We start from the raw sequence: 22,620 nt of genomic DNA on the forward strand, positions 1-22,620 counted from the left end.
GGGGCGTCGCGGGTCTTCCCTCCCTCAGCGAAGAAGTGCGGGTGCCGGTGGGAGCGGCCGCTGAGACGGTACAACCTCGACGCGCCTTCCCCCGGCGGGGAGCCCCGGGCAGGGAGCCCCGGCCGGCTCCTCCCCGCGCCGCGGCCCGCCAAGGCGCCGCGGGGCCGCCCCCCGTCGCCGCGCCCGCCCCGCCTCGCCTCAGTCCAGCGTCCCGGCCGCTCCCGCCATGCGGTTCTGGGTGCTCCTCAGCCTGCTGCTGCTGCTGCAGGAAACGCTGCCGCACGGTGAGCCGCGACCCCCGCCGCCCTCAGCTCCGCCGTCCCGCCGGGTTCCCCCACTTTGCGAGCCATGTCGGGCTTTCTTTACAGCTGGGCCGCCTCCCCCGCCCTCAGCGCGGCCGCCCCTGCCCTGCGAGGCCGGCGGCGGGTGCCCGCGGCCGAGCCTCCACCCCCCCCCCCCCGCCATGACAGCCCCCGGGGCAGGGCCGGGAGCCATCTCGGGGCGGTGGGGCTCCCGCCCCGCTGGGCAGGGGCGGAGGGAAGGCGGGTTGCTCTCTTGGTCTGCGGCCAGCGAGCCGCCGAGGCTTTTCGACGGAGACCGAAAATGAGGTTTCAGTCCGTGCTGGGGATTTGGGGAGAAGCGTTTGCGGCAACACCAGCTGGCCCCCGCCGCCGTTTCTCTTCAGGGTCGACGTTTAAGTCCGCGCTTAAATCCCCGTGCCGCGGCCGGAGGAGGGTCAGTGCTGGTCGTGGTGCTCGGGTTTAAAAAAAAAAAGTTTTGTGCACAGTTGTTCGTTTGTAGAGAGGACCTGATTTCTGACTTTACTCGTAACTCAGTTTCAGGTTGTGATGAAGTCTTGGTGGGGAAAGAGGCAAGTTTTTGACTGGGAAGGGCCATTCATAACTAATCCTTGACTTACATAGACTTTAACTAGGCAAAAGAGAGCCTGTTTCCCTCTTGCAAAATGCGAATAAACTTACTAAAACTTCTTCAGAAGAAACAAACAAACAAAAAATTCCTTTGTTTTTCACCATGGAAGGGCTTGTAGACCGAGGCCTGTGTAGCCTGTGGAAGGGTTCATAGAGAAATCGGAGCCAGGCTCTGAGGTGCACAGTGAAAGGCAAAGAGGCAGTTACCACAAGTGGCCCGGGAGGTTATAAGGAAAGAATTCTTGTAAGAAGATTAAAAAAACCTTCACCCTGAGAGCTGTTAAGCACTGAAATAAGTTGTCAGGGGAGGCTGTAGAGTCTCCAGCCTTTGGGATACTTAGAACTCAACTGGACAAGGCTCTGAGCAACTGAATGGGGGCAGGAAGGGACTTCCAGAAGCCGTTTCCAGCCCAGTTTTTCTTACGACTACATGCAAAGGAATTGCACTCTGGACCAGTGTGGTGCAGGAGAGGATTTCTGCTGAAAGATCTGGTCTATGGGTGTGCGCTACCACATCAAGAAAAGTGTCTTATATTTGAGAAACAGACAATAAAAACACAGAATGAGAAATGAGTTGTAACTTGGGCAAAAGATTTCTCAGGCCTATGTTTTTCTTCGTTTGTCTAGTTTATACTGAGATTTGACTGCGTGCTTCATGCTATGTCATCCAGAAGCTTAGCTACAGGAGAAAGTAACCTGGCATATTTAATGACAGTTCCTTTCCTAAAGCTAGAGGTATAAGTCCTAATATAGACATGATTTCAACATAGCCTTCCTAATCTCACTTATATTAGTTTATGAACAGTGAAATATGTCCCTGCAGATTGTCCGTATGAGTGTTGATGGGTCGCCCTGTATTGTTTGTCTGAGTGTTTGGATGATTAACTTTTCGTTTGAAGGACCACAAACAGAGATGTTTCCAACCTGTTTGTTACATTAGCTGTGATCACAAAGACTCTTCCATCTCATCTTAATCCTGGCGGTTAAGAATTACTCCTTATGGTAGCCTCACATTTGATTTTTTTTTTTTTTCCCCAAGGAAGAATTCATCAGTAGTAATGAAAATTGAAAGGTCTCTCATGCTGCCAAGATGTGCATGTGGGTATAGGTGATGTCTCAAGTCAAAACTGGATGCTTTTTAGCATTATGTGAATAACACTCATTTGAGGATTGTTATGTGTGTAGTATCTGCAAGAACAAGGGGCAGACAAACATTAAAGGATGGGATGAAACAAATACTGTGGACCAGGAGCAAAAGTGCTGTGTGGTGTATTTCTGTGATGTATCAATGCATAGTCTCCTGCTTCGGCCTGATGAGTTAGTAGGGACCCTGAATGTACTGTTGCAGAGGAAATGAGTACAGTGCATCTTAGAACTGACATTAGGAGCTGGTCGGAGGTAGAAAGGAGTTTTCTGAATGAATATTTTTTTACTAAGTCTTAATTTTTTTTTTTTAATAGGAAGCCCTATTGTGGGATTAAAACAATGAGGGCTCTGTGCATAAATCTAGTGAGACGGTAAAGCATGCCAAACATGGCATATTCATGTACTTGCATAAATGGGCTACTTGAGTTTGTCCTCCTCCCTGGGAAAGTCTTGCAGTTTGGGTAAGGAAATGGGGGAATCTGTGTGGTGGGTTCTGTGTCCCTGGAGGGATTTGATTGTGTGTCCTCTTTATCTTAGGTGATAGGCTACTGTACCAGTCAATTTAGTTATTGGGCATACAGATACTTGATTCAGTGATGAGAGAAGGCAGGATTGTGAGGTGCAGAAGTGGTGGTGTCAGTAGATACCTGCACAGACTTATAGGGAGTGTTGGGGAGGAGCGTGGTCACGGCTTGCTTGGAAACTCACCTCTCGGAGGTGCAGCAGAGAGGCAAAACAAGGTTTTCTGTGTAGGAAGATAAAAGCTCCTCTGGTGGTGTTTCCTGAAATGCCCCTGCTGTCACCTGGGGGGAAATACAAGGTCAGACAGACAAGAGTCTCACTGTGTAGCTGGGAGTGTGGTATAGGAGGAAAGTGTTCAGGCTCACTGGGAACTACAGAAACATGGAACAGAGGAAGCTTGTACAGAGAGGAAAAACTTCATCTAGAGAAAATCAAAACCAGGCTTCTGGCACTTAAAATTGAAAAGCTTTCATAGGGGATTCTTTAACAGTTTCTTAAAGGCAGAGTGTCAGGTGTGGAAGAGCACGTAGTTTGGGATGAAGCATTTCCTTGGGGTGAGGTTTTAAGAACCGTGTGCCTTCAAACAAGTGTCGGGATTGAGGTTGGCAGAACGTAGTGGAAATGGCAAAGAGTATTTTGAACAAGTAGTCCTATTTCAGTAGGGTTTGGGGTGGAAAAAAATGAAAAAGGTGACTGGACTAAAGCTTGTGTGCTTCTACAGACAAATCTGGAAAGTACAACAGAGAACTGGAACAGCTGGTTTGAAATGGGAATGCTTATCCAAAAAGCTTGTCAGGCCTGTCAGGGGGACCTTCTAATACTAGGGCACAAATTACACAGGAAAGATGGAACAGCTCAACCCAAGGGAGAAGTGGCAGTATGTGTTGAAGAAAGTTTTAGTGTCAAATCTGGTTGCTGGTGGGTTTTCTCAGTAAAAGTCATCTGGACTGAAACACCAGCCCTGTAGAGAACAACCAACCTGGTTACTGACCATCTAATGTGATGGAGGGAATGACCGCTCTGTTAACGAAAATCAGAGGGGCAGCAAGGCGTGGATAGAAAGGAAAGGGAAGAATTACTTACCCTTGCATATGTTGGATCGCACATGTTGGGGTGTGATGCTGAGTGCAATTGTTTAGATGTCACAAATGATGACTTCTTAGAGCAGCTACTCGGAGAACCCCTGAGAAAAGCAGCAGTTCTTGACTTGATCCAGAGCAGTGCTCAGGTAATTGGATTCAGATGTTGCTTTAGAAGAGCAAGACTGTAGTTTTAATATTCTTGTAGGAATAATAAAAGCCAAAGAAATGACTGATGCATTTAATTTCAGAAGGGGGAATTACATAAGATGAGGAGGCTCATTAAATCACATGTGGGTTAGATATGAAAACCAGAATAAGGCAGACAAAGAGTTTGATAAACAGCTTGCAAAAGGGATAAAACCAGCCATAAATCCTTTTCGTCTTCTGATGTGCTGGGATGGGACAGGGAAAGATGGCCACAAACTTTGTAAGGCTGATAGGAACGGCGGATGAGAATGAACACCTACAGAAAGTAAAACTCAAATTTTTAATTTCATTATTAGTGTGCTTCCATGTTCACTGTGGAGGTGCTTGGGGAGGTTTTAATGGCAAATGGTGACATGATAAATGTATCAGAAACTTTGAGTGCAGCATCCTACTGAGCACTGAGCTCTGAGACAGAATCTTTCTCTGTGGGGAGAATCATTATAGGACATGTTTCATCAATATGCCAAAAGAATTGGCTTTAGGGAAAATCAACAACATGAACAGTGTTTAAGTGTCATGATTTGATGATATACACCTGAGACCTAAAACGAATTTGAATCTGAAATTGCTGAAGTCTCAACTCAGGTGCATAATGTATCACATAACTACTCCTTTTGAGGGAAATAGAAATATGCCAGTGTTTTACGATTTTTTGAGGGAGGTACAGGCAGAAAGCCAGATCTCTGTATTCTGTAAATTGAACTTGTGAATAAATAAGTATGAATTGCAGAAAGGTCAGTATGGCTTTGTATAGCTTCCTTTTTTTTTTTTTTTCCTTCAGAAGTGTGTTTTGTTTTGCAGATCTGCTGAAGTTCTCTGAAGGACTTTAAATGTGGCCATGGATGAGTTGGTTGATGTACTTGGATTCCCAAAGGATTTTGATAAGCCTGTTGTTAAAGAGTCCATGGGAACCAAGGTGCTGTGAGACTAGGGAAGACCTCTCATGGACTAATAACTATAGAAAACAAAGAGTAGGAATTAATCTTCAGTTTTTGCAATATGGGCATAAAATTGTTTTTATCCAGTTGAATTTCACAGCGATCTTGTAAGGCACATGCTTTTCAGCATATTTATAAATCTGCTAAAACAAAGGAAAAGAAAACTGACAGTAAGAAGTTGCAGAAGGGTATCTCCATTTTGAAAGACTGTCCAGTGAAAATAGGACTTGAAAATTTGTGTTGGTAGATGCAAAGTAACACAAATGATTCTAACTTCATATATACATTGATGGGTTTCTACTTAAGAATTTCTAACCAATACTTCCTACGCAGGAAAATTATCTTGGAATTTCACTTGATTATTCTAGCGAAAGTCAGCTTCCTTGAAAAGCAGTGAACTATTTAGACAGGAAAGAAGACACCACTAATAAGTACAACTGTGATTTGACCATATCTTGAACCTCTTGTACAGTCTGCTTTTGTCTTCTTTCCATTACTCAAATGTGATGTAACTGAACTGTTGTAAGATGTGTATTCTTTACAAGGAACAGTTAAATAGAGTAGGACTCGTCAGTCTGGAAAGGATGTTTGAAGGACACAAGTTCTGTAGAAGTACTAGAGCCACAGAGGAAGTTGGTGGAGAAACAATGGATATTTATTCATTTAATATTAGATGCCTCCTAGTTTTTGTATTTTTATATAGTTTGTGTAGTTTTGAAAATTGACCAGACAAATTAATGAAGGAAAACCCCACCAAGGGCAATAAAACAATGGCAACTATGGTTAACGGATCCCTTGAGCTAAAGGTTCTTGGAAGCTAGGAGACTAGTGTCAAAGGAACAGAGGTGGTTGCCCAGTTCCTGGTTGACATCTGACACTGGGTGGTGTCAATATGAAGACATTGGCTAGGTAGACATTTGGCCTGACCCACTGTAGCCTTTCAAACGTAGTGCAGGCAAAAAGTGCTCCTGCACCAACTGCTTGTCCCTGTAATATATGTACTGTGTCACTCGCTTAGGTAACGTGCTCTGAGTTACTAGAAAATGCTACTTCATGATCCTCCATGGGATGCAGCAAGGCCTTCTCTGAAATTCTCCTTTGTTATCATCATTCCCCCAAGTTTGTCAATTTTGTTTGGCCAGTGGCATCACAGGTGTGAAGAAAAATTGCAAGAAGCGTAAATATGTGTTTCACTCTCCCTTCCAGAAACCATAAAATGTCACTCTTTGTCTTAAAATGTCATGATCTTTGGAAGGCATTTCTATTTGATCTCTTCAGTTTGTGGCTCATTTTAAGGTGGTGAGGCATCTTTGCAATCAAGTTCACCAATGCTCATAATGTAGAACTGGGAAAAATGCCTGTGTGGTGGGGGAGGGATGTACCTTAGTAATTGGATGTACACCTCTCAAAAATTATTCTTACTACATTAAGAGTCTGAAAGAGTTTAAAATGCATTGGGCAAACTAAGACAACCGCTGTCTTCCAGTTTATTTTCCAGTTGGTGTGAGGCCAGAAGGCAAATGCTCCTACACAGGCAGCCTTACTCTGCATGCTGAGATTGTGGAGTCACAGAATGGCTGAGGTTTGAAGAGACCTCTTGGGATCATACAGTCCAATCCCATGCTCAAGCAGGGCCACCTAGAGCAGGTTGCCTAGGACCATGTCCAGTAAGGTTTTGAATATCTCCATGGATGGATACTCTGCAGCCTCTCTAGGCAACCCATGCCAGTGCTTGACCACCGTAGCAGTAAAAAGTGTTTTCTTATGTTCAGATTGAATTTCCTGTTTTTTAAATTCATGCTCACAAGGTTCTGTGTCATTTAAGAGATGTGGCGTACATCAGCCTGGACTTAGAGAAGCGGAAGGCTGAAGCAGTGCAAGGTGTCCAGCTGGGGCATGAGGAATGTCATGGGAGCCATCAGTGGCAGGAGTCTGGAAATCCTGCTGTTCGTACTGCAGCCAGTACCAGTTTTAATTCATGCTAACTCAGTATACAGCAGGGCTATTTTTAATTTCAGAGGGAGCTGTACAATAAAATACCCAAGCATTTTCATGTGGAAAAGCTGTGTTCAATGTGAATTACCTGTCAGGCACAGTTAGTGGAGGTTTTGGTGTCTGGGGAGCGCAGTTTTAGGCTCATCTCACTAAAGATCTGTGTTTACTTCTCTCAGTTAAAGTGGTAATATCTTGGTGTGTGGTTTTTTGGTTGGGTTTTTTTTTGCATTTGGGACACCTCACTTTTCCTTTCTGTTTCCTTTGCTTTGTTTTTAAAGGCAGCTGGGCATCTGTGTTGTCTCTAGCAGGTAATGAAATCTCTTACTGTTTGCCTCTAAATAAGGTTCTGTTTTCATCTGGACTGTCAAGATAAATGGCTGTTACAGAGAAGTGATGAATTAAATACTACCTTCAAGTGACTTAAGTGCCATTTGTATTTTCACAGTACTTACTGTAAAAGAAGAAAACTGCATCACTATCAGTATTTTATAAATCAGCATGAAGTGCCACACTTGCCAGTTTTTCTTCATGTGTCTCTTACGGTAACTTGGTGTGTGAAAAGGTTATGCAAAATTGATAGGTGTGTGACATACAAACACAGAGACCTTGTATAGCATTGCATACTAAATGGCAATGACATGAAGTAAGAACGATAAAAGTAACTGGAGATAGAAATGCTGTATTTCTTTCCCTTCCCATTTGTAAAGTTCTCATACCTTACATATTTGTCTGTTTACGTGAACTATAAGTATAGATTTTCCACGTGTTGTTGAAAGCTTTTTTTTTTTCCTTTTTTCCCCAGGAAAATGGATCATGCCAGAGACTTCAAAAACTTACAGAAATTAACTCTTGCTTATTTTTATGAAATCTTTATAGGAAGAACAAAACTTCAGTTATTCTCTGTGATAATAAGGAAGGTTTTTTGATTATTTTTTTTTTCCTCCAAGAAGACCATATAACCTTTTTCTAATCAGTAACATTGCCTTCTTCTCTTTATTTTACTAGTTACTGGACAGCCTGCAAAGAATAAGCGTCCAAAAGAACCTGGGGAAAACAAAATTAAGCCTGTCAACAAAAAAGTAAAACCCCAAACCCCCAAAATGAAGGAGAGAGAGTCTGCTGACTCCTCTTTGAAGTCCCAGTCCATACTGACACAGGTGATGGATAAAGGTCGTTTCCAGAAACTACCTGCTACTTTAAGCCTGTCTGCAGGACAAAGCATAGAACTGCGATGTAAGGGGAGTAATGTTACTTGGAACTATCCTTCATACTTAGACACCTTTAAAGATTCCAGACTCAGGTAAGCTATTTTTCATTTTTTAGGGGAAAATTTTTTTTTCCTATCACTTCCAACACCATTGTTTTTTTGTTTGTTTACATTTTTACAAGGAAGATGTTCTACCTAGTGGTTTCTAATATCAGCAAAAAAGGATGAGCATCTTTCAGTCATCACCGATTACTGCCTTGTGATTTGCACTGTGGAATAGTCCTGTAGCATGCGAACTGGATTTCCTTCAGATGAATCTAGAATAGAAGATGTGGTCCAGTGGGACACCAGTGTGCTCCAGCCACTAATAGGCAACCACATTAGAGCTAGTCCGGAGTAAAACTGTCAAAACATGTGAGTGTGGATGTCAGGTACTCACTACCAACTCTGCTCTACAGAGACCTGCTCCTAGTGAGCTGTACCAGTTGCTAATGTAGCTGCCACCTGAGACACTAAGATTAATTGCCTGAAGAGGCTCAAACCCACATCTTTCAACTAGCAAAAAAATACACTAACTGCCATGCTAAGGAGCAAGTGAGCATCGTCTTTACTTTTTCAGTCAGTTACCTTTGTGTGCAAAAGGGAATTGCAAGGTTTATGGTGTGGCAGAGTTTAATGCTGAGGATAGTTATCCTGGGTTTAGGAAGGCTTTTTCTTTCATCTAGTGACATCTTAACGGAAACCGCATAAATAGTTGATAGAGCAGGAAGAGGAACTGAGGACTCTGTCCCTTTCTCTGTCCCACCAGTTACTGTCCTGTTGGTCTAAACATCTTCTCCAAAACCCCATACATTTGTTCACCTTCCCAGTTCTCAAGCATAGTACACATAGCTAAATATAGATTAAATGTAGTAACTTAGTTCTGTATTTGAAAGAGGAGGGGCATATAAGGAGCTTAAGGATGTCTTCCAGAGGCATTTTTTTGCTGTGAGTAGTGTTTATTTTCACTGGCTGTTTTATGGAGATATATGTGTCTATGAAAGACAAGTAGTGAGGAGACTGGAGCAGTGTGAATGACGCCCCAAGAGCGAGCTGTAAGGAGCTGTTCTTGGATTATTAGGTGAGAGAGGCACAGAGGTATGAGCAAAGGTATCAAGTCCTATTGTCCTCTTCTTCCTAAATTAAGTACAAGTGTGTATGCTCTCGATAAGTAACTGAGGTTATCTGAATCTCTGTGATCCATTTCACTTATTTACAGGTATGATGCTACCTTAAAATCACTCCCATTTAATTAATTTTTCAGCTATATTATTCTCCTTTCCACTTCTCTTTACAAAGAGGAGGGTTGAAGATTGGCAGTTATACGCTGTGATCTCTAGCATATCCTTCTGAAATTTGTGAGCCAGTTCTTCTCTGAGTGCTTATTTGCTTGTCCCGTGGCGGCTGAGGAGTTCAAGAACTACCCTGGCCAGATAAACCTCTGTAGCTAGTGCAAGGCTTTTGTCATAGTAAGTTACAGCAGCAAGCCTATTTCTGCTGACTGCTTGTCGAAGCAATCTCTCTCAAAAGATCTTGTGGCCGATTTAAATGACTGCTTTTTCTTTTGCAAGATACAATGTTTTATCTGGATTTTTTCCAGTAGGTGGCGTTTATCAGCTGCAATACAGACCTGGCCTTCCAGCAAGCCGAAGCTGAATGTGCAAAACAATGTCAAGAGGGAGCGTGTGTGTGTGTGTGTGTGCTGGCGGTTGTCATTTTCAAGTGTATCTTATGTTTTGTGCATTTGCAAATAGGTTGCTCGGATGATTTGGTCCTGTAGGCCTCCAGATCATGTTATCTGTGTATTAGCATCTGTCATTGAAGAAGGCAAGTATTCACAGTTTTGGAGAGGAATCTGAATGCTTCTTCATTATTTGTTTGACTGTCTATTCCTCTCTTGCAAAGTTAACTACTTTTCTAGTGATGCACATGGGACAAAATAGAAGAATTTAAGTTAGTTGGGGGGGGACACACGACACCAAACGTGTTTCCTAATTGTGTAGTTTGGCATTTTGTAGTTTGAAGTAGTTTGGGATTCTGTTGTCTCAGCAATTTACCTTTCTGTTCTCACTCAAGTTCACAGTATTTGTAATAGTTTAACCATACAACAAAAGTTAATAACGTCACACAAAATAAATGCTATAAAACATTTTGGCTGGGTGGATATAACTTGCCTAAGTATTTAATTTTTTTTTTTAGAAGTATGTTAGGCTTGTATTTAAGGGTCTATATTGAAATATGATGACCTTTCCTTTAGAAAAATTATTTTGAAATAAGTTATTGAAGCAGTAAGGCTGAGTTAGACTGAATCAACAATTTTAAATGGAAGCAGAAGACCCTATAATTAACTAGAGAAATTGAAGACGTAGATTAGTAGCACACATCAGGGTCACAGAATAGTCATAATTTATGGAGACATTGACCACACAGTCTTGTGCAGTTATATTTTCATCACATTTTTAGCATGACTTTGGTAATTATCTCAAGATCTTTGCTGTAGTGCTAATAGATGCATTTGAAACAAAGTCTGCTTTATAGAATGTGAAATCTGAATTCTGTTCCGTGATTTTAGAAAGCTTTGATTGAATTTAACTGGAAATATCATAAAGATAGCATGTTATTTAGTTAGCTCAGTTGGTAGTGTTTGCTAGTGAACTGGCAGTAGAAAAGGTTGTTAACAATGTTACCAACTTCGAGGAGGAGCTTAGATCTTCCTCGCGGCATGCAAAAGACGATGCAGCAAGCACAGCGTATGTTGGTGGCAGCAGCAGAGGGGAAGTGGCTGGGGTCTGAGGAGGTAATGGAAGGTGAAGAAGGAGTGGGTTGCCGGGCCTGGAGGGTAGGTGAGGAGGAGGGGCAATGGCGATGAGGTCTATACAATTGCTGGGGACTGATGACTACCATTCTTTTGTTTGTTTGTACATCCCTACAGCAGCAGATGCTCAGGCATCCAATTCCTGTTTTCTTCTTTAAATAATAGGAGGGATATACAAATTTAACTGGACTTGTGGGAATTTTAACAATAAGCGAGGTTTTTTTACATCTCCTGGGTACTGCTAAGATCCTCTAACTCTAGCTGCTACAAGAGGAGCTGGCATCTAACAGAACTGCAATTATGGGAAGCAGAAGAGACCTTAAGGTTCAGGGCAGTGAGGGCATTTGTAGCTCAGTTGGTTGGAGGGTTTATTAACAGCAGAGGTCCAGGGCAGGAGCTGACCCTAAAGATGCATGCTCACTACCTTCTGTTTCCGGTTTGTAGTTCTGGGAGAAGAGGGTGTTTTGTTTTGCAACTAGTTAAATTTAGCATCTGCATAATGTATTTCCTATGGGTGGCTGCAAAAAGAAGTAGGGATAAAAGCCAAATGTTTTGTCTCCATGCCATGCTTATCACGTTTTTAAGTCACCCATATGGTAAGGATAATACAGCAGCCTGTAGGACAATATGACTTTTCTAAGAAGGAAGAGATTATAATTAGAAAAGCAATTTCTGTAGTATTAGTGGCTGTGCTTTCTTTGAGTTTGTCTTTGTTAGGTATACTTTACAACCTGGTAAATAAAATATTTTTGCTTGCTGTGCTAAAGTCTCAGTTTTTAATAGGTCTGTAGCTGTTAACATATGCTAAAATTGTCATATGGGGGGAGGGAAAGATGCTGAGTGAAAGGAGGGGGAGGACTCTTTGGCTATTTCTTGTTGAGCCAGAGGAGAAATCCTCTTTTTCCACTATCCTAACCGGAGTAAATAACAATACACACTGAAATGATTTACTTAGTTTTAGAGACGGTAGCATGCAATGCAACCCTAGGGAGAAAGCTAGGATCATGCAAACTTGGCTCCTGAGTTAAGGACACGCACCACCTTGCTTCAGGACTAGCTTGTTACCTGTAACGCTCTCTTGCCTTGTGCAGCATAAATACACTCTGCAGATAACTTTTTGTCTGAAAATTTTGTGTACTGGCTGAACTGGCCAAAAATCTTGGTGGTGTTAGCAGTCAAAGGTAGCTCATGCACCTCCAGAACAGAAGGGCTGGAATGCTGTTTTGTAAGACTGTGCATAACAAATTCATGACTGTAGGCTCACCCAGAAACTGAATCTACAATGTATGAGAAGGATCAAAAACTGAGAGGGATGAAGGAAAAATAAGGGCAAGCACATTTTCCCTTTCTTATGCTTTATAGCAAAGAGCTGATCTAGATGAAGGCAGTCTAACTTCACGTAGTCTCGGCTCTGCCTGACTTGGAGCATGGGTCTCTCAGTTGCTGAAGACCAGCTGTATTTATCACAGAACTTCATCTGATGATAAATAAACTCACGTGAAATGGAACTGTTCCAGTGGAAGAAGCTGGGGCAAAGAGCTGGACATGCATCACATGCACGTTTGTGTCTCCAGGGGGTGTATGGAGAGGACCACTCTCACAAGTATTAAGGAAACTGTATGTTGTAGAGGGCAAAATTAGACTGCTTTCAGTGAATGCAGGCTCCTGCTGGCTTAGTGCGATGTCGGTTGTGCTCATGTGTATAACTGAATTTCATTTTGTTCCGTGTGCTTTGAAGTCTGAAAGCTAGGGTTTTTTTTCTTGTGTTAAACAGTAAGATGTAATGTTCCTCTCCCAGTGAGCATGTATTCAAGATAAGCTTTCTTTTGTCAGTATGAATGCAGCTGCTTGAGAGGAGTTTGCTAGATGCTCTTTGAGTGATGCTATGTACACTGTCTTTTTGTGTCCTTATATTTTTTTTTTTAGCTTCTAAACTTGGCATAATTTTTCTGGCAAAGATATTTTGAACTTCAAATAACTAAAGCTTAATAAGATCAATGTATGGAATAAGATTTTGGAGTAGTTTTCTAGTTTCTTTAAACAGTCTTGAAATGTTTGAATATACAACATTTTTACTTTGTGGTATGTAGAGCATAGCAAATTTTGGCTTTTGAGTCAGATTTCCCAGGATCTAAAATATTAATGAAATAAAATCCTGGAAATATTGGTCAGCTGCAGGTTTTACCATTTATAATTTTCTTTATATGGCTTGTTTTGTTTGCTTAATATGGTCATGTCACAAGTTTCAACATTTCCACTCTCAGTTGCCAGGTTTTGTTAGTGCATATTTGTGGATGACTACCTCGCTAGGCTATTTCCATTGATTACTGGATAGCTTGTTCTCAGTTAAGTAGAACACACTGTACAATAATTAATTAACTCTGACCTTATTTTTCTGTCTGTTGGGATTTCGAGCTATAGTTCAGTGTCTGCATTAACAGTTGGAGGCAAAAATGTTCTGGCATAATGGTTTCTCTGTAATGTTGACTTTTAGTACTGGATGCTTGCAAAACATTTTATGGTGATGTAGTCATGTAGCCTATGAAATGTGAACTGTGAAACTAAATAATAATAATATTCCAGTTTGTAGTACGTTTTGGATTTCTCTTTTCTTTCTGTTGGGTATGACAGACAAGAGGATCTCTTGCACAAATAGGAATCTCTCAAAGCTTATCCAAAAGTTGAAGATATTTTATAATGTAAGGTAGTGTATATATTAAAAATGAAGATGCTACTACTCCACAATTACATGATTCCAAAAAGTGGAATCAGACAAGGTCATGTAGGACAAGCGCATTAGGAGGTAGGAAACATGATTTGCCTGTTTCCTTAGGCAGGCCTCAAAACTGTCCTGTGGTGGATGAGTGTACTAATGGTGTCTGAGGACTTTAATGGAAAAGATAATTCTCAGTTAACCTTGTTTGGGTTGTGTATTTGGTATGATTTTAATTTCTAAGCTACTAGCCCTGGCTGGAGGCTGAATGTTGGGTTATGTGAACCATTGCTTATGATTGCTGGTAGCAGTGGAAACTGCTAGCAGAACACCTAGGGAGTCAGAAATTTTGGGAAGTGCATGTAGCTGGAAGTAGTGGCCTCTCTGTTTAAGCAGTTATTCTGTCTGCAATGGAGACGTAAGCAAAACGGAGCATTTAGAGCATACGGTACAGTCAGGCATGTCCATAGTACCGCTGTTACACAGTGACAAGATGGTTTAGAGGATAAGAATTTTTTCAAAGTGTGCTAATCCCAGAAATAAATGATTCAGTCGGGCATCTGCCTTACAGAATAACTGCCACGTTAATAAGAATAAATAGGAAGATAATAAATATTCAGAGAACCCACAGTTGAATAAGAGTATGGGAGCCATTCAGACTTCATGCAAGCTGTGTATTTGTCCACACCTCATTTGAAACACTGAAAAGTACGCTATCAAATGCCTAAAACTGGAAAAAATCTCTCCTGACTTGGTTAGAACAGAAATGACCTTGTAACTCGATGTATTCCAAAGCAAAGCGGGAAACCTTTGTGTTCTGGATGTGCTACTATGTAAAGGCAGGTGGCTGAAAATAACATTTTTAAGGGTCAGAGCAGCAGTGGAGTGTACCAGTACTGCCACACGGCTGTCCTGACAGGGTTCCCCAAGAACTGGTACTGTTGGACTATTGCTTTTGCAATCCATCAAAAGGCAACACAGCAGACTGCCAACTATAACACCATCTGTCTGCAAGAAAGAGCCAGGAAAGGAAACCTTAAAATAAAAAAAGAACAAGATGAGATTGTAGCTGCTGAATTTCATAGATAGGACCTTTGACCCTTAGAAACGTTGTGAGTATCTACATATATTTATAAAAATTTGCACATTTACAAATGTCAGTCCACTGAGAGATGTATCTGGGAAATTCAGGGAAAGGAGAAAAAAGCAAATCAAGTCCGAAATAATCACACAGGCTGAATTTTGTGTAGTTACATGATGACACTGCTAGTATACCTCCAGCAGTACTCAGGGTCATGCTCTGAAATAGCCGAGGGGTTATGAGGAAACTCCAGTGAGAGGATGACAGTGAGGTGGCTTAGGGCAGAGGAGTAGGCAATGCAAAATTACTTACTTGCAGAACAAATCCAAGCTGAGATAGAAGCTCTTTATTATGGTGTTTGCAAGTGGAAACTTGGACCAGTATGTTAAACATGGGAAAGCCTTGGCACTGGAAGCAGGCATAAATCACGAAACAAACTCTTATTGAAGTACCTGCTACTTGCTACTCCTGAATTATCTTTGTTATACACTATTGAAGCAGTGCTACAGTTAATGGTATCAAAAAAGGGCTGAGATGCTTGCAGGTTGACTTGGAGCATGAAAATGCAGCATGGGATATACATGGACACACTGAGACAAAATGTAGATGAACATGCTGTCTACAGCAGTCACAGTGCAGTTTCAAAATGGGGACTGAAAGGAATCCGAATGAACTGTACAAGACAAAAGCTTGCAAGTGCTCATGTGTAGCTGAAATCAATAAAACTACTCATGTAAGCAAGTCTTTGCTGGAGCAAAAGGGGAAGTTGCAACATAGCTCTGAAAGCAAAAGGTGGGTCAGCTGCAGAATAGGAATAAAAAATTCAAAAATAGAAGTGAGCTGACAGAAATGTACGAGGAAATACATCTGTGCTTGTCTGTGCCTTTTGTTTTTCTTCTCCCCAGCATAAAGCAGCTTGACAGGTACAGTCAGCTGATCCTTGCAAACTCCACTGCAGCAGACACAGGTGAATATAGCTGCTGGCTTCAGCTGTGCAATGGTGACAAATGCAGGAAGGATGAGACTAAAACAGGTTCAACATACATCTTTTTCACAGGTAATTAACTCACTGGGGGATTATTAATGCAAATATATTTGCTAGTAAGATAGGAATAAAGCTACATCAGTGATTTCACTGTCAAGACTTTTCTTCCACAATTTTAATCTTTTTTAGTGGATGTTAAGGAAGACAGTGCTGGTGAGCAGAAAATTACTTGCTTAGTGTGATTTTTGAGTCCATTTTCCCTATGGATTATGCCAAATGTGTACCCAAAATAATGCATAATGCAATGGAAAGTAAATACCTTTGAAAATACTAACACACATTCTGAGTATCTTCTACAAAATGAATAAAAAATGTTTAATTTTTGAAAATGTGTCTGGATAAAGAAAATAGATCTGTGCAGAAGATTCATTTTGTCATGGCATTCAGGTGACCACGTGGACTCTTCCCACCCTCCCCTTACAGTTACCTGCACTGATTCAAAAATAGTGACCTCATTGACCTTGGTAAGGCCACAATTTCTCCCAAGAGTCTATATAGCATGTTGAGAGGCAAAACACTCTTGAGAACTTGTGTTGTCCCACAGAGCTTGAGGTTGACTGTAGCCCTGACACTGCATGGATAGGGTCATAGTAGGTAACAGTGCACAATTTACTGCTACTTGGTGCAATGGAGCTGAAATCAAATGGTTAATTCGTTCTTCTCATGGAAAACATTCTGAATGGTAAAACAACCTTCGCTGCCTGATTAGAGCTAAAGCATTCTAGGCTAGCAAATATTGCCAGTACAAAATGCTAAGATAGGATTGTTTGTGATATGTTTTGGAGCTAAGTTAGACCATGAGACTGCAGAAGCCATTTGTCAGAAGTGCTTAATGTTCTGAGGGTACATTCCTTTAGAAAGGCTGGAATAAACTTTTCAGTCCAATTATTATGTAAATGCTCGTGCTAGAAAGACGAATTTCAGCTTTATATTTCTAAAAAGCATGCCAAATATGGAAATACCCTTTAACTGTCATTCTAAAAGCACTAAATATTTCAGCTACTTAGGCACAATGTTTCATTTACTGCTCTAAAATCATATCTATAAGAGGCTGTAGCTCCAAATAATATCTCTTTCTAGTAGTGCTTATCTTACCAGTGGTGGTGGGTTTTTTATGTGTTACCCTTTCAAAGTGGGTGACTGAACAGAATTAGATCCAGATGAGTATTTGGAAACTTATTAAAAAGGAATTCCAAAGAATTTCTTAAGATAAAAAAAAATCTGATTACAGTGAAGAATACTTTGTTTTTCTTTTTGATTTAATGTTTTTAATACAAACTATGTAAATGCACACTCACAGGTTGGAAAGGTTTTTTTTCTTGTGTGTGTGTGTGTGTATTTAAAGTAAAAAGCTTTGGGTTAATTTTTAATGTTGCTCATAGCTATTTTCTCTTGTCATATGTACTTTCTCCTTTTTCTGTTAAACCAAGATGTAAGTATTATTCTAACTATATCAACTCTTCTGCACAGATAAAGAGGAACTTTTTGTACCTACTCCCAGTTATTTTGAGATTGTCTACCTGAACCCAGATAAACCTGCAGTCATCCCATGCCGTGTTACTACTCCTTCAGCAAAAGTAACTCTACACAGGGAATTTCCAGCAGAAGAAATTGAAACAGATGGAACTGATATTATTTATGATGTGAAGAAGGGTTTTGTCTACCAGCACCCTACTTCTGATCATAAAGGTATTGTCTACTGCAAAGCAGAGTCACAGGGAGCACCTCAGATTTCCATCAAGTATCACCTGCTGTATGTGGAAGGTAAACTGCAGTTTTCTATATGCTTACATTGAGTCTTGTTTCTTCTGCTGACATTGTTTAGAAAACAATTAAAAAAAAAAAAGTAAAATAAGTAAGATAATCACAGTTTAAAAATCTTGATCAAAAGTATATGTGATAAAACTTTGTACGTTTAAATTTCAGCAATTTCCCAGTGTAGAGGGAAAAGTTACAGGTGTACATCACTTACCTGTTGCGTTAAGCAAACTGAGGTAAAAAGTGACTCTTAAGTTTTATCAGGGTATTTAACTTCAGAAACTCATTTTCTGCTTCCAAACACTGTCTTTCAGTTCCCAAGGGCCCACCCTCAACCACAATTGTGGCATCATCCAATAGAGCAGAAGTCAGTGACAGCATTCATGTAATCTGCACAGTCCTTGGGGAGCCAGATGTAGATGTGAACTTCAGGTGGCAGTATCCAGGGCAAGAGGTAAGAGATGTATACGCTGGCTGAAATGGTTTGTTCTTCACAAAGGCAATGTTTGAATGCCAGTTGGTATCTAGATTTGGAGTAAAGATTCTTTCAGATTGTGGTGTCTGCCTCTTGCTAGCTCAGGCATGCTGGCAGGAGGCAGCACATCCCTTTTGAACTTCAGCCCATCTTTCCCTGAGAGTCTAGAAGTAGCATAGAAATGAAGCTGGAGAGCTCTACCCATGTTAGCAAAAATCAAGCTCAGCAAAGCTCACTCCTCCCTCAGGTTTTCATTCCAGAGACATGTGGCCTCTGGCAGCGTTTACAAAGAAAAGCCTCAGACGGGGTCGAAGCCAGCCAGCGTCAGGAAGCTATTCTAGGGCAAGCCACAAAGCCTCCACTGATGCCTCTGCATTTGATATCCCTTCCGTGTCCATGGCTTGGGCATATGAATCATCACAGCACAGAATCTTTAAGCTTGTTTGCCACATCCAGAAGCACAGAAATCTGCTTCTGCCCAGCCTCATCTGAAAGAATCCATTGGAAACATGGAAACATGAAATTTGGTCCTCTTTCTTGCACAAAATAAGGTGTATCCGACTAGCATCATTGATCGTCCCCTCTCTTCTCCCTCTACTCACCCCAACCAATTACAGTAGGGACTTGTTTATGAACCAGCCTCATCTCTACTGCTGTTTATCCTAAGCAGGCTAGGAGCAAAGGAAGGACTGCTGGAAGATGGAACCCTTCACCAGAGGAAAGGGATCATCTAGGACCTGAGGGTTTGCATTGTATTCCATTTGCCAGCCCTCCTGGTGCTGCTGTGTTGTCAAAGGACAGTGCAGAGCTTGCTAATAAGGTACTTGTATCAGCACTGGTCTCCCTGAGCCAGCATAGAATTAAGTAATTTAATGGTAGAGGTAATTGCTTAAGTGAGTGATTGGAGTTCAGTCCTTACTAGGCTTGAGAAAATTCAAATGTAAAGCCCCGGAAGTTTGCTGTAGCCATTGAGATAGAGACTATAGCTCTCTGCTGTCATGGGGAAGTGTGTGCCTTTTCAGGGGAAAAAACAGTGAGAGAACAAGTGAGCACAAAAGGGATGTGAACAGCTGGTGAGAGCACTGGGCATGTAGAACCAGGTTTCTAGTCCTTGCTTAGATGCTAGCTTGTTCTTTCACTTCCCCCTCTCCCTTCCACCTCTTTTTTTTGTTTTGCTGCTGCTTGTCATAAGTTTTCCTGCTGAGACTATTGAAGTCTGACAGTTTGTGAGCAATTACCAACTTCCCCTCCCTGCCCTGTCCTGGCTATTAAATGAGGGCAGCCTCAACTGCATTTGGTGAGGGGCTTGGTACCGGTAGCATGAATTAGGTGATCTGAAGAGTAACTACGCGATGGAGCACTGGAAGAGTTTGGCAGAATTCCTGTTTCTGGTGTCCATTTGAAGTTAGAAAGGAAAGGGGCAGATGTCTAAATGAGCAGAGAAACTTGCAGCTGTTGGTGAGGTAAAAATAAAACACTAGGGGAAAACTGAAGTGCCTCCAAGTGCTCCCTGAAAGCTGCAGAACAATAGTTTTTTGAGTTAAATGCCCAATGTCTTCCTCTGAATTTAGCTCTTAGCATTACTTTGAGTGAGATGCATCCACAAATGGCAGTGTCTCTATCCTTCAAGGTGGGGCTTTAACTCTGACAGTCTTATAAGGATTCACTCTCTTGGGTGAGGAAGAGAAGAAATGCCGTGCTGATCACATTAGCTTTGTTGATATGGCTTTTCCTCTTTTTTTTTTTGGGGGGGGGGGTTGTTTGGTTTTTTGTTGTTTGGGTTTTTTTTAGCTTGATAGCTGTGTATTGGACTGTAGTAACTGGCTATACAAAGCCCAATTTTATGTCTTTTGTAGCTATCTGTAATTAGTAAGAGCAAACAATTGAAGGAATTAAATTCTAGACTCAGCCTGACCTTCTAAAACTCTGTATCTTCTAAGTGTCCACTCCTTGCTACTTTTACATCTTTCACAGCTGAATAGCTGCCCAAGCCTGGTTGCTGGCTGTTCTTGGCCTAGTTGCTTCCAGTGGTCTTAGAGCACACCCTCTCACTGCACCCGCCTACGGGGGTTGAGAGAGAGACTTTGGCCTGAGGCGTGCATGTACCCTGGAGAGGGCTGATGTGCTTACCCACTAGAGTAAACCTTCTCAGCTCCAGCTGTGCCTGGGGACAGGGAGGCAAGAGTTGTGTTTGGATTTCTGCCCCAGCGAAATGATTAAGTAAATGTCAGAGTAGAAGCACTGTATGTTTGTTGGAGACTTAACATTTATTAAGGAAGTACTTGCATACTGCAAAGGAAAAAGCTGGGGGTGGAGGGAGAAGAGAGAGGACCATCAGTGGTACGGGTCAGATAGATACACCTTTTGTGCAAGAAAAAGGACTGACAAAGTTCTAAGATTCACTGGATGTTTTCATTCATTGTTGCTGCTTTCAGTGTAGGGAGATCACTGACAGTTTTTGCTCTCCACCACCACCCCAACCAGCACCTGGGCTGTCACCTACCACTTGATTCCTGAGCAGAAGCAGCAGTTCAATCACTGCTTGCTCCTAGGTACATTGTGTTGGAGAGACCCTCATCTCATCTCTGTAGTCACTAACCTGTCCCTCTTACTTTTTTTCACACAGTTGTTTTGTTTTTTTTTCCCTTGCCACTCCCTGACAATTGCATTTGCTCATTCACCTGCTGTGAATGCATACTGATCCATTCCTTAATATGATTCCCTGAAACTAGCTTCAAAGCAGAAGGCAATTAGTTTGAGAAAAACTGGGCTAGCAAGAGCCCCACCAGGCAAATAGCACCTGCCTTACATGGCCTTTACCTTCACTTTCAGTAGGGTCAGGGAAGTTCCACTTGCTATATTTAAGAACCAACTTAGGCTTGAATTAAGTGTGTGGTAGTACTTGATCTTAGGTAGCACTTGGGGGAGGGGAGGTAGTGCTCTGCTAGGTAGAGCGCGCTCGCTCTCTCTCTCTCACCAGTTTTATCCAGGTCATTGGTGTAGCACACGCCAACCTTAAAGCTGCTGACTAGCTTGATGGGTTTTGGAAGGAAAGAGACTGCCTTAGTCTACCTTTGGGCCAGTTTCTCTTATCCAGACCTTTGCACACTTCTAAGGTGCCAGGGAGTGTGACCTGATAAACAGTTCATCAGACAATTCTCTTATAGAAGGGGCGGGGGGGGGGGAAAGCCTGTTACAAATAGAACACCAACAATCTAAAAAGCATCTTTCTAAGCATTCTTGGTTGTAGTTTTGGCTTTGAAGTTACATATGCATTTTGGAAAGCATAACGTGAGGTTTAATTTAGAAGCATTTGTGAATTGTTACTGTTTGCTTGTATGTTATCTAATACAGTGTTTCTGAAACTAAAGGAGAAGGAATTTGTTTGCACTACACGATTTAAAGCTATTCTCTGTGCTAAAAGAGAACTAGATAAAGTTTGGTCAACTAACTCATGCCACTGCTGCCTTCCTTTTTTGAGACATGTCGGAAGCCTGAAAATAAGCTCACACATCTACCCTGACATCTCCCCCTCACCTATTTGATTAAGTAAGTACCCAAATGCAACCTTAGTAAGTAAGTGGCCCACAACTGCAACTGAGTTCATTTGTGTACTCCAGGCAGAGCTTTGGCAGCCTGTCACTAATCTAAAGATACACACTACCTGCACTTAGAGTGGAAGAGCCATTGTATTATCCTTACTTGGCATAACTTATTGGGAGGTCAGTATTTAATGCAGGAATGTTGCTGCAACTGTCAGACACCTTCAATTTCCTCACTTAAGGATGACTTTTGGATATAGGCTCCTACTATCTGACCTCTTGCTTCAGGGTTTGATAGGGTAGTGCCACTAAATACATTCTGCAGAATCATGTATTTTCTTATGTGGGTGGGTTTATTGTTTTTTTTTTTTCTTTTCTTTTAAACAGTCTGAGAGGCCTTTGATTATCCAAAACTTCTGGAGATTGATAAACAGAGGAACTGGACATACCACAAGAATCTCAAAGAGTGTTCTTCTTGTTGAGGATTTTGAAGCTGGAGATGCTGGAAACTACATTTGTATAGCTCAGAATCTACAAGGAGAAACAACAGTAGCTACTAAAGTTGAACTAAATTGATAGGAAAGGCTTCTGGACAGAGAATGAACTGTATGTTATTTGACAGCCATTTATTTTCTCTATTAATGTTTAAATGAAGTTTTCTCTGTCACTGTCTCTTTTCATATGTCAATGCATTCCATATTCACTAGCTTGACAGGCCAAAACAGAGTTTCCTATACCCAGCAGTAGTCAGTTATGAGTTAATAAAACTACTATGAAGCATTAAAGTGTAAGCCTAAACATGCATAGGGCTTATTATATTTAGGAATAGGTGCTCTTGGTCTTTCCTTTGCATATGGTCTTTTTCCTCAAACTCTTTCATAAGGTTAACCTGCTGTACGGTTTGTGCCTCTTTTGTGTATGTGAGAACTGAAAGGATATTTAATATCCTCAGAAAGCTACCAAGCAGATTATCTCTTCTGGTGCTGTGGAATTTTAAAAAGTTTACAGTACTGTACCTGTTTAAAACAACAACCAAAAAAACCCAAACACCCCAACTTGTTACAGAATTAGCCAATAGCAAATGTTTATTTTGCAAAAATAATTAAATTTCTGAACATTATTAAAA

At 41.5% G+C, this 22,620-nt stretch overlaps 1 protein-coding gene across 3 annotated transcripts; it reads left to right on the top strand.

Annotated features, from left to right (window-relative positions):
- Positions 1-198: 198 nt before the first annotated feature.
- Positions 199-22,620, top strand: PDGFRL (platelet derived growth factor receptor like). 3 transcript variants are annotated; one of them, XM_059817750.1, is made up of 7 exons: positions 199-284; positions 7,825-8,119; positions 15,580-15,731; positions 17,190-17,483; positions 17,792-17,931; positions 21,434-21,501; positions 21,882-21,916. In XM_059817750.1, the coding sequence occupies exons 1-6, from the start codon at positions 227-229 to the stop codon at positions 21,473-21,475; spliced, it is 981 nt and encodes a 326-aa protein (XP_059673733.1). In that variant the 5' UTR covers positions 199-226; the 3' UTR covers positions 21,476-21,501; positions 21,882-21,916. The 3 variants fall into 3 exon arrangements, with proteins under 3 accessions (XP_059673733.1, XP_059673732.1, XP_059673734.1); XM_059817749.1 differs by lacking the exon at positions 21,434-21,501 and having other exon boundaries at positions 21,882-22,620; XM_059817751.1 differs by lacking the exons at positions 21,434-21,501; positions 21,882-21,916 and adding an exon at positions 21,307-21,326.

The sequence above is a fragment of the Gavia stellata genome, chromosome 5 (assembly GCF_030936135.1).
Source record: "Gavia stellata isolate bGavSte3 chromosome 5, bGavSte3.hap2, whole genome shotgun sequence".
Classification (NCBI taxonomy): domain Eukaryota; kingdom Metazoa; phylum Chordata; class Aves; order Gaviiformes; family Gaviidae; genus Gavia; species Gavia stellata.